Genomic DNA, 12,315 nt, shown 5'->3' with positions numbered 1-12,315 from the left:
GCAGCTACTTCATTAAAATGCTGTGAGAAATAAAGATCTTATACTTTTAAACACTCTGAGTTCCTTGGGAGGAAAAAGTAAAGCCATCCTTGTTCTAGGTCCGTGGCTCTCAAGTGGGGGCAGTTTGGCCTCCTAGGGAACATCTGGCAATGCCTGGAGACACCTCTGGTTGTCTCATTTCTGGGGAAGGGTGTGCTACCGAACAGAGGCCAGGGATGTTGCTTAACATCCTGCAATGCACTGGACATTCTCCCACAGTGAAGAATTATCTGGCCCAAAATGTCGAAAGGTTGAAAAACCCTGTTCTAGGTTTAGATTTTATCATTGGTATTCTATCTTTCATTTTTAAAGTCAATTGTCTTTTCCTTTCCTACACTTATTTGAGTGTTCTGAAGACTCTCTAGTGTGGAAATGTAGTCTTTGGGAAAGTGTTTAATGGAAGTTAACACATCTCCACATTATCATGTTCCAAATGCATTAGAATCCATAGGTGATGCATTGTTTCCTTTCTGTCTAGTTGAGTGCAGATTCAGTTCTGTACCTGCCCTGATTGGGTGGCAGCTTAAATAAGCCACTTGCCTTGCTTCCCAAGCCAAATTCAGAATCTTTTAACTGACAAGCACATCTTAAGAAGTGCTTCGGGTAATTGCTTATTACTTTACAACAACCTGCAGGTAGGGTTTCTGAATGCCCTTCTCATCAAGCCAGGTAATTCTTTTTCAGCAATTTGAGAATTCCATAGCACCTCCAAGGGAGACCATTCACTATTTGACAACGAATTATGTACTTCCCAAGAGATCATCCATTCTGCGATCAGTTCTTTCCAACTTCCAGTGCTGGATGAAGAGTGCCCTCCCCTCATTATTTAGATTTCTTTGTGGACATCTGTCTGCTTTCTTGTGGTATTAGTGGCACCCTAGTCTCTTCCCTCACAGCAATCACTGCCTCTAGATGCTTATCAGAGAGTCAGAAGCCGTGGTGGTGCTGTACACGGGCATACAGAGACGATAAAATGCTGAAACAGCACAGCCAAGAGCACAAGGGACTATTCCTGCAATTACTGCTCTGATACAAATGCATTTGTACATGAAGTACATTTATATGCACATATTTATCCCTGTGTACATTAAGCAGCCAGACATATTTGCAATTTATCTATGCCCATATATTTTTAAAATCATGTGTGTCAATTGCAGTATATATCTTGTAAATGGCATATTCCATGCCTTCATGATTTCATGGACACCGTGTTACTTGGAATCACTGTAGCCCTTTGGGGTTTTTTCCCATTTCACAGTTTGTGTGCTAATTTCCAATAAACCGTCAGCCAAGCATATAGCCTGTGTGTTTATTGCATGGTATTTGATTGGGAGAGAAATCAAATACCTGGGCTTCAAACTGAGCAGTCTCAGAAGAAAAAAAGACTGATGATGTGTAAACAATTATAATTTGGGTTCTTTCTGCTGACTATTCTTGGTCCTGATGACATCTAAACATGACCATGCATCATAACACTTAGGACAAAATAGCTTTTTTGGTTATATCCCTGTGATTAAAAAAAGGTTTGATGTAACTAGTGCAAAGAGGCCTGAGCGTTATATATCCTAATATGAGAATGTATTGGGTACTACACACTGCTTCACCCATATGTTGGGGAGGATAGTTGAAACATTTGTACCACATTAATGGAAGGAAGTTACAGGCCAAAGCATTCACCCCACTTACTGGGTGTAAACCACACCTGGTCAGATCTTGTACCTATTTTGCCAAGACCCAACTTTTCTAATTTCTTTCAGATAAGCTAAACATAGACTTGTGCCAGAAGAGAAAGGATATATTGCAGAGCAGCGGGAGATGTCACTGTTCTCTGGTTGATACTTGAATCTCCCATACCTCCCAATGAAAGCATTTCCTTTCTCCTAGGAAAGGAGAGGGGAGTTAGAGTGAAGGTGGGGTCTATGTAGCAAAATTGTTAGTTAATTCTTTGCAAATGGATGAACATCCCAAAAGAACAAAGTAAAAATTGGAGATATTTCTTACCCAGTCTCCAAGTTTGTTTATCATTTGGTTCACCAAAATGACTCTTACCTTTGAAGTAGGAGGATCCTGTGGATAGGTAAGCATAGATAAAAGTGGCAGAGTTTAGAGTTTGTTGCTAGTTAAGTGGTTCTTCTGTGGGGGAAAAATCATTTCTTCTGCTTAGCTGTGTCTCTTCATACCGGCCAGGGCCACTCTCTCAGGAGAACTCAAATCCCCATCTTGGGAGCAAAGTGTCAGAGCTGAGCCATGAATCACTGTTGGGCGATTCCACACAGGTGATGGCTGTCAGAATGAGAGGGCAAGAGAGCAATTTAAGCAATACAGGGTTGGAAACAATAGAGTGGAACTGACCTGGGTCCCTAAGGTCTCTCCTTTTCCAGGCTAACGTCATATTTTAACCAAACCTTGCACGTTGAGCTTTCTTTCCTAATGCGCTGAACTGCACGATGACTTCAGAATAATACTGAGCTTTACCATCCATGTGTTTACGTTGAGGGCAGGCTAGGTTTAACACAGTGGAACCAGGGGGTGGTGGCCAGGATGGACCTAAAGGCAAGCTGTGGCTCCATCTCTGGGAGGCAAATGCAGATGGTTAACTGCCCTTCTTGAGGTCTGCTTTATTATTATTATTGTTACTAATTATATTATTTCATATTTCATGCATGCTTCAGAATCCCTGGCCCACGCTTCTGTTTCATCTTCCTCCATAATGACAGTGGCAAGGAAGGGTAGAAGACCCTCACCTATTTTTATAGTCGTCAAGGCTCTCCTGGGATGTTTGCCACCCAGCATGGAACCCCAGCTTTTTTCTAGAAGTCAGGAATGCCAGTGGACTCATATCACAGGACCAGCCCTAAAGCGTGGCAATGCTTTCATGTACTCCCTGTCCATGTGCTGCTTCCATGTTAGAGTAGATGGGTTTGGCAGTAGCATAGTTGGAATCCAGCAGAATACTTCACGTGCTCCATAGTGGGGGCAGGAAAGCATCACTGACCAGCCCGTATTTCTCCAGTCTGTGGTCCCCTGACCAACCCTAGAATTTCAGAGGCCAGGAAGAGAGATCCTGGATCTGAAGACAGTCTCCAATCCAAATAGCCTAAGTTAAGATGAATAAATCTTCCTTTTCTCAGCTTGAAGATGCTAAGGGAAAGCGACCCTGCTGACAATTTGTAGTGAGGGGTGGCTTCACATAACAGGAGCAATATGCATCCTTTATTGCTTGCTCTGTTCTCCATGCTACTAACCAGACTCTGTTGATGTTATTTTCATTTTCGTTTTTATTTGGGGGGATTGCTTTGCATGTCATCCTTCCTCTTGGCTGTTAGTTGCGGGGGTTGAGCCTTTTCCTTTCTTTGATTCAGGTGCCTCACTCTTTCCTTTCCAGGTTCTTCCAGTTCTTTTAACATGTCAAACTCTGGAGATTTGTTCATGAGCGTGCAGTCACTCAATGGGGATTCTTACCAAGGGGCCCAGGTTGGAGCCAACGTGCAATCACAGGTAGGGACCCAGCCATTGTACTGCCAGGTGAATGCATTAGAGTCCAAGAGCCTCAGTCGTACTGGCATTTTCTGCTCCTGTCCAGAGAGAGAGAGAGAATAACTGAGACAAAACCTTACAAAGAACCAAAAGGAAACCAAAACAAAGACAACCATTGTTGTGGGGAATCTCGTCCACACTTTGTGAATGCATTTGGCTCTGGCTTGTCAGTCAAACTAGGTAGGCAGGAGAGGAGCAGCAAGGACAGGGCAAGGTGACCGAGGCATGTCAGGCAAGTGTAACCGTGTGTTCTTTGTTCACTAAAGGGAAAGGAAGGAGGAGTTCAGCCCATTGTCTCACTTTCCAGGTCTCCCTCTCATTTGTTGGTTTCCCACACTCAATATTGGCCAAATAAGGAAACACTTAATGAGTAGGCAAATTAGTTAGAAAGTCATGTTTTCTTTTTAAGCTTTGCAAATACTCAGCCAGGTTGTCTAAACTCATCTTCTCAGTCATCCTGGAGCCAAAGGACTTGGGTTTCTGGTGATGAGTGTAAGTCCATGTTGGGAAGCAAACATCAAGGCATGTGTAAAACCTCAGTGCTCCTCAGTAAGCCTGTCCCCATCACCACAGCTCAGGAAGCCATCCTACTGCCTCAGCATGAAAGCGCGAAGTGAAGGGTAAAGTAGTATGTGGTATCAGGAGGTTCGGAAATTTCAGAGCCATGTCAATCTACTTTCCCACCCTGCAATGGAACTGGAGGCATTACCTGCCTGGAATAGACCAACTGGTCAGTGATTCAGCCCCTTGCTCAGGAAACATTACCGGGAAACAAGTTTGAGGTGATATGGTTCAACTTTAGTCAAGTGGCTATACAACTGACCATTAAGTCCTCAAAAAAACCAGGGTCTTCAGTCACCTGTCACTATCTCTGTGAGACGGCTGCCCAAGCCTTCTCTAGACAGAACCTGGACTTTTATAGGATACCCAGCAAAGGAGACGCTACTTAGGATGATCCGTAGGGAGGGAAAATGGGGAGAAGGGAACGTTCCTTCTCGTACTCCCCTCTAACCTTTTGTTCACCCCACTCCCTGCCATCTCATGTACCACTGTTGAATTGGGTTCATTGTTGGGAATCCCAGCTTCCTTTTACCATTTCACCGTCTTGCTTACTGAACTCAGAATGGACACTGGATTTGGCAGATAGAAGGCGCTCAGCCTCCTCCTCCTGACCCCTTCCCCAGGAAGAGCACCTCCAAATGATTACATTTTGCCATGCCCAAACGGTATCCTGTGCGGTGATGATCTGCCTCCCTTTCCCTGCATATCCCTGACTAATTTCTTCTCTGTTGTTCATCTGTTTAGGTGGATACCCTTCGCCATGTTATCAGCCAGACAGGAGGATACAGTGACGGACTCGCAGCCAGTCAGATGTACAGTCCGCAGGGCATCAGTGTAAGAAAACAAGGCCCCTTTCCCTTTGTTTTTTTTTTTATTCTATCACTACCAATTATTTCAAAGCCATGGGGCTCAGAATGCCACTTAGTAGGACTTGCCTAAGCTTTCCAGTCACCTAGTTTCTTGTTTCTGTATCGGTCACGCCATCGGCAGCTTTCTACCCACAGAAAAAGTGGCGATTGGGCAGACTGCATGCAGGCAGCTGGCGTGTAGGGCTGTCAGACGCAATCAGTGTTTGCATGGCACCTGCGGCCACATGCGTTCAGCTGAGAGGAGCTGCTGAACAGGTGACACCTAGTACCACAGTGGAAGGAAATAGCACCACAAGCTGGGCCCAGGAACCTGGGGAGAAAAACCGGTGGCTAAAATCCATTGCATCCAGGTCTGTGGTCTGAAAAACAAAACAAACAAACAAAAAACCTTTCTCCAATCTGTGGGCGACAAAAAAAAAAGTAAAAAAGAAATGAACACAGAGGCTGGGTTTGTTGAAGGGATGGGGAGGGGTGCAGACCATCTTCTACTTGTTCTTGGGTATGCTCGCGGCTTCTGACTAGCATGAAAATTCATAGCGACAAGCTATGTTGCACGGAGTGAAATCGATCAGACAGACACAAGGAGAACCGAGTGTAGATTTGGGACAGCAATCCAACTTGATTTCTCAGATCAATCGTCTGCTATCTCAGCAGCGGTGACAGCAAGCTGGGACAAGAGGGCATATTGGAAAAGGAGGCTATTCTCTCGTTTTGGGGGTAATTTGGGGCTTTTAGAGGTCACGAGAGGCTCCAGCAGAACCATTGGCTCAGAACTATAGAAGTTCTGGTGCTATTCTATTGTTGTTTCTCTTGTTATGGTTAAAGTAAACTGGGGAAGGAAGGAAGGAAAGGTGGATAGGATTTATAAATGCAATCCTAGCTGTCCTGACTGAGGGATCGTCTCTGCAGTGAAGGAGGTGGAAGCCCCTTCAACTCTGCCTTGGTTGAATTGTACATGGTCATGGTCATACAGGAAGGCTTTGAGAGAAGACCAACTATTCTGTCCTATGAGGAATGGTTGAAGGAATTACGAGTTCTTAGTCCATAAAAGAGAAGATTTGGGTGGTACGTACTAGTTTTAGACAGGCTGTCATCTGTGAGAAGGAACAGATTCATGGTGAAGGATCTGAAGCGGGTGGGATAGGATTACTGAGTAGATGATTCAGAGCAACTGATTTCAGTTCAACATTAAATAGGTCTTTCTCACAGTCAGTGTTGTCCAAAAAAGGGATTGGCTGCCTCTGGAATTCAAGAATTCCCCATCAGTGGAATTCAAGTGTGGTTTAGCTAGGAGCTTGGTAAGGATATTGGAGAAGGGAGTCGGGCACCAGGTGGTGATGGGTCTTGAGGATTTTTTAAGGTTCTTCCAATCAGGAATTCTTTATTTTGTATGTTCTTCAGACAAATTCCCCTCTAGGGGGGAAACAGGGAGGTCAGAGCTAACCCTGTTAGAGATAGTCTGGGAAATCATGTCACTTTCCGGGAAGGATTTCCAAAGGAGAGGAATCCTTCCCATCTTGTGCTTTTGCTAATGCTGCTCATTATTATTGCTATATTCGTGGCTGATTCACCAGAAGCTTGCTTAGAGAAACGTGAGATACTTTGGTAGGGAAGTACATTCTCAAAAATGGATGCCAAAAGAATGAAACTACCCTGTGTTTGTGTGCCCATGCATGTTCAAGCACATATGCATTGATGCATTTCCTGAATCTTTTGGAGGTATAAGATCGATTTTTTTCCAGCAAAAGCTTTGCTCTGTTCACACATGAAAGACAAGAACATGAGGAAAATTCAGAGTACAGGGATACGATGTGGGCACACTCAAAAAGGGAACTGAAGAAAATCCTTATGACTGGGTGGTAAATTGGGCTGACAGTTCTGCTATTTGGCATCTTTCCTTCTTAATTGGGTAGCACAGAAAAGAGAGCAGCTCTCAGACTCTGGGGGGTCAGCAGTGAAACCCCTCTGACGTCATCTGGTGGGCTGGGAATCATTTCTGGAATAGTGTAACCAAACATGTGCAGACAATTATGTCTGATTTTATAAGCCCACCACAGGGGGAAAAAAAAGAGGCATGAAAATGCCACTTGAAAGAGTCTAATTCAGTGTGCATTATTTTTTTTTTTTCCTATGAGCTGTGGTTATTTCATTTCTGGCTCTTTAATATGCAGAGTAAATGAATCAAAAACTGATCATGATATGATAGATTCCTTAGGTATCAGTTTTAAATTGTGCCACCTGCAGGAGACTAAGCCTCTTATGGTGATATGTATTTTTAGATAGTGGTGTTAGATGCAGGGTATGGCTATGGCTGCCAGGAGAAGAAAGAGAGAGAAAAGGAGGGGAGTCAAGAAGAGACAGGGACAGGAATGAAAAATTTGAGCCAAAAAATAAAAATAAACAATTCCTAAACCCAAAGCAGTAATGGAATTCCCAGCTGGGCTCTGGATTGTGTTTCATTCTGTGGAAGACATTTTCTGGGCAGCCATTATCCCCTACCCTGGCTGGGTTTCACAGCGCCCATATCTCATCCAACAGACGTCTGTTTTAAATCCCGTAACGGTCAGACCACTCGACTTCTACTGTGACCATTTTAACTGTGGCCTGGGGTTGCAGGATGTAGGGGTAAGAGTTCTTTAACTGGGGTTGGATATGGCCCTGAGAACACTCTCTGTGCCCATGGGAAAGCGTCTAACGCTCTTCTGTAAAATGGGACCAGTGAGTCCTACCCTGAATACCTCAAGGGTTGCTTGGGGAAAAGGAGAAAATAAGTGGGAAAAGGCTAGACACAGCATAAATCGTTCTGCCTAAATGCAGTATAAAATGTCTTACGTGATAACTTTCTAATTTGACCTTTATCATCTCTTGTGTTGAGCGGTTTTCCCAGTAGGAAGTTCCTAGTGAGGATAAGTTAAGACACAGTTGTCACTTGTGTTTTCTCTTCTGATGGGAAAGGTATGCTTTTGAGATGGATATGGAGTTCTGTAAGACCTAAAGACCCCCTTCCATAGCCACTGTGAGAGTTAAATTATACCTCTTGAAGTACTTTGTGTTCTCAAATGACAACAGGCAATGCTTACTAGGTTTAGAGTGGCTCTTAGTAATGGAGGGAGATTATTCCACTTCTCTGTCAATCAGACATACTTAAAGATCACTTAGCTATCAAATGAATTCTTTCCTTTCCACTGCCACCTTCCTAGTTGTGGAAATATTTCTGGAATAATTAGCTGGACTAGTGCAACAACTTCCTAATTACTATTACTGCCTTTAGTTCCTCCTTTCTCCTGCACACATCCCCTGAATTGTGTGATTCCTTGCTCATTAGTAGTCAGTGACTTCCCATGGCCTATCTCAGCAGGCTCACACCTTGAGTCTAGCGTTCAGGGCCCTCTAGGCTCTGGTCCAAGTCACCTGTCCTTCCAGCCTCATCCTCCCATCACCAAAGATACCTATGGACACTACTCAGTGTGGTCTGCTCACCTGTACCTGACTATGCACCTTTCCCCCTACATCTTCTCTTGAATCCATCTACACAAATGTCCTTTCATCCCTAAACCAGCTTCCCCATCCCACCCCACCATCAAATTCATACTTATTCCTCGAAGCCCAGCTCCTCCTCACTGTCTTTCTTCTCCTCTTCCTTCGCCCTTCTTCCCCTCTCCTCTCTCCTTTATCACGCACACTCCCTTGCATTACAGATGTGTGCACAGAACATGCCCTCTTACTTGGTCTTTATGTCTTTCACTCCCTCATACATGTATGACCCTAAAATGCATATGTATTAGTTGCTCAAATGTGCTTGCTGAATGAATAAATCAAGCAGAAGACAAGATGCCACTGAATTTGAAATGCACACATTTTGATGATCGACAGCCGTATCTTGTGTTGTGTATCAGCCATAATTTTTCTTATAGTTTTAGTTTTTCTTATAAATGCTTCATTCATCCATAGATATACTGGCTTTTTGATTCAAAAAGGTTTGTTCTAAAGTCTTCCTTTTTAGAAGTTTTCCAGACTTTTTGGCCAATGCAGATTCTGAGACAGTGATTGAATCAGTATTAAATAAGTGAGGCCATGTGGTGATAATATTGCTAAGAGACAGTTATCCGTTTGCTTTCTTTAACTGTTCTTATCCTAAAAGACTCCTGTATTGAGAACTTTTTGTTATATAGCCATCCAGCCAGCAATAGAGCATTGTTTCTAAGAGGAGTCTCGGTGCCCTCCCTACCAGGTGTGGGACTAGAACCACCACAGACAGCTTGGTGGAAGGTGGAGGCAACCTGAAGTTAGGAAACTCGGATCCTTTTGTGACTTTTCTTTAGGTGAGTCACTTCACCTCCCCATGTTGTTGCTTAATCTGTAAGATCTACCAGTTGGCCCAGGGGAGCAAGCTCTAAGGCCCCTTTCTACTCAGTAGTTCTAGAAGGATCTTTGAGGCTCACTGTTAGTTCAAGGGTCAACAGACTCAGGTTGAGTCCTTTCCCCCAAAATCTCCTTCATTAAAAGTGGTCTCTTCCATACTTTATAACCCACCCCTCATTTTCTTCTCGTATTGGATCTCAGGCCTCTAAATGGGAGGAGGAAATTTTTCCTTGAATTCTCAGAGATTCAGAAAGCATTATTCTTTAGAGTGAAACAGTTTATTTTTAATGTTTTTAAAAATGTGACTTAAGGGAGTCAGTTTGTTCCAGCCAGTCTCAAATGTAAATATATACTCCCATGAGATTTTTCTTATTCAACAGTTTCAGTGAAAATGAAAATAAAAGTGTCAGTGTTCTCTGTGTAAGGCAAATGTGACATTAATGTCAGTTCATGACAGAAAAATCTTAATTTGCCTTTGTAATAATTATAGCAGTGGAAAAATAGAGGTGAAGCTTTCATCTTGTAAATCATAATATAGGTGTTTTTGTTTTATATTTCTGTTCTCCTATGTTAGAAGAGGGAAAAAGGACATTTACTAAGAAAATAAATAAAATATAAATCATTAGAATGAAAACAACTTCCTATTAAGTGGACACTTTTCAGGCATTTGGATATCACAAGCGTTACTTGGTAACACTTGGCAACTTGCCACAATTTTAATTTTTTAAAACTAATTCTGAGGGACCTCCCTCCACTTAAAGCATATATTAATAAGTTACTGCTGTATGTGGAATTGTAAGATTGGAAAGTGAGGATAATAATTAAAAGGCATACACAAATCTCTGAAAACTCATTTTAATTGTATAGAGTTTTTGGTCTTCCATGTTTCCAAGATGAATTTGAATTTTGAAGGGATTGAAATATCCAGATGTATCCAGATGTGCCAATATGAATCCCTCACCTTCCCAGCCCTTTGCCTTTGGGAGCCTTCTGCTGCTGCTGCCAGTGACGAGTGAACAGCCACAGGGTGGAGGACAGGGAGAAGTGATGGGTCTGGTCGCAGAGAACCCAATTCAGAAGGTTTTAAAGGCATAGGAGTAGAGAAATAGAGTCCCACCTTCAAGAAGCTTACAAACTGGCTTTCCTTCATGACAGAACCAAAGGGAAGCTAAGTAAATTCCCTTTCTTCTTACATGACAAGGCCTTTAAACTTCAAGTCCATATCACCTGAGCCTTTGAAACCAGGAAAGCATTTTATTTCAGCCAAACAAAGTTCAGGAAGCACAAATTCTGCAATATTGTAAGTTCATCATTTTTCTTCAGCTGCCTGGGTGAAAGCCTGGAACAGAAAATAGACACATTCATTCACTCATTTATTCATTCATGCATGCATGCGTTTATACCTTCACCCATTCATCCATTCATTCCATAGCATTGATCAAGAGCATTTTTGACTTTGTTGGAAAGACACTATGTCATACTATATCTAGTCAAGTTGGACAAACTGTGTATCTGAGATGATGCAAAACCCTGATGCCATCAGGATGTGTTTTCACTTTGGGTCTGGGATTAGGATTCCTGTTCTTCTAAGACAAGGATAAGGGAGCTGACCAACTCTGTAGTCTAGGAAGGAATTTGAAATTACATAGTAGAAGAGAGGAATTCAAGACCAACCAGCAGTAGTTTGAGAAATCTACCCTGTCCAACCAAACAGACACACAATGGCTTTATAATAATAAGCGTGTTTTGTAGAGAAATTATTTTTCTCTTTGTAGAATTAGTCACAACCAACTTTGTTGGTCTCAAACCTAGTGATATGATCACTCTAAACATCACATTCATAATACTCTGTGTGTGTGTGTGTGTGTGTGTGTGTGTGTGTGCACATGCATATTCCATTTCCAGCACTTTATGCCTGTGTAACTGTGGACAAGTCACTTTCTCTCTCTATGCCTCAGTTTCCTGAACTCGAGAAAGGACAACTGAGCTAGGTGATCTCTAAGGCCTCTTCCAGTGTCATAGTCTAAGATTCTAATTATAAATCATGATTGTTTTTCCATCCTCAGGGAAAAGATGTACTTCAAAGCTATGAATAAAAGGGAAGAGTTGCGTTTTGGGAAAAACTCCTATCTGTGAGATGACACTGTGCAACTTGTCCTTGGGCTGGGTTTTGGTTAGGGTTCCAGACTCAAATCGCTCCTCCTTTCTGCTCTGTGAGAAAAAGTCAAAAGCTCAGAAGGGCAGTTTGTTTTTGTGGTTGCTTCTGAAAGGGGTATGGCCTCTGCAGGCCTCAGTTAGTATTAAGTTAATTAAACAGACTGTATTTAATTGTGGGAAACATTAGCATTGATTTCTGAAGATGGCCCTCTCCTTGCTGGGTCTAGTCTCACCACTTCTTTCTTGCCTTCCACTAAGAACTTCCATGTTCTTAGATAAGCCCGTTTTCAGAGGTAATTAGACTTGAGTTCTTCTTAGAAGATCCTACTGTGATTTTAGAATTTGGTAAATTTTTAAATCTCCACTTAATCTCTGACCATATTTGAGTTTGGGGAAATTTTTTTCTGCATCTCTATATAATAAGAGCTCCTCCAATTTGACGAAATGAGTAAATAAATGAATAAAAGCTTTAGTCAGCAAATATTTTATTGAGAACCATCTAACCATCCAGTACCAGGAATACAAATATAAATCGGACCTGGTTCTTGCTCTCCATAAAGTCACAGAAAGCCAAAAGGACAGCTGAGTTATCTGGTCCAGTCCCCTGCTTCTCAGAAAGGGAAGGATTGCACCTCCCAGTGTAACTCCCTATCTCATTTTTAAAGAATTTTGGGAAAGGTAATGCCGTTGTTTTATTGTAAGAGTTATTTACATATAAATAATCATTCCTGTTAACTGAAAATACATGAATTGCTTATAAACATAGATGAATGCTTGCCTTTATTTTTTG

General features: G+C 42.4%; 1 protein-coding gene across 6 annotated transcripts in view; it reads left to right on the top strand.

Annotated features, from left to right (window-relative positions):
* PBX1 (PBX homeobox 1) overlaps nt 1-12,315 on the top strand; it is a 325,337-nt gene that overhangs the window by 256,844 nt on the left and 56,178 nt on the right. For 4 of the 6 annotated variants that reach the window (XM_037825462.1, XM_037825463.1, XM_037825461.1 and 1 more), the window contains 2 exons: nt 3,425-3,537; nt 4,882-4,971. In XM_037825462.1, the coding sequence (XP_037681390.1) occupies nt 3,425-3,537; nt 4,882-4,971 (203 nt within the window). The remainder of the gene's footprint in view (nt 1-3,424; nt 3,538-4,881; nt 4,972-12,315) is intronic. The other 2 variants (XM_037825466.1, XM_037825465.1) reach the window with 1 other exon arrangement.

Source organism: Choloepus didactylus, chromosome 2, assembly GCF_015220235.1.
Source record: "Choloepus didactylus isolate mChoDid1 chromosome 2, mChoDid1.pri, whole genome shotgun sequence".
Lineage (NCBI taxonomy): Eukaryota > Metazoa > Chordata > Mammalia > Pilosa > Megalonychidae > Choloepus > Choloepus didactylus.
Note: the sequence above shows the minus strand (reverse complement) of the source record. Positions and strands in the feature narration are given on the sequence as shown.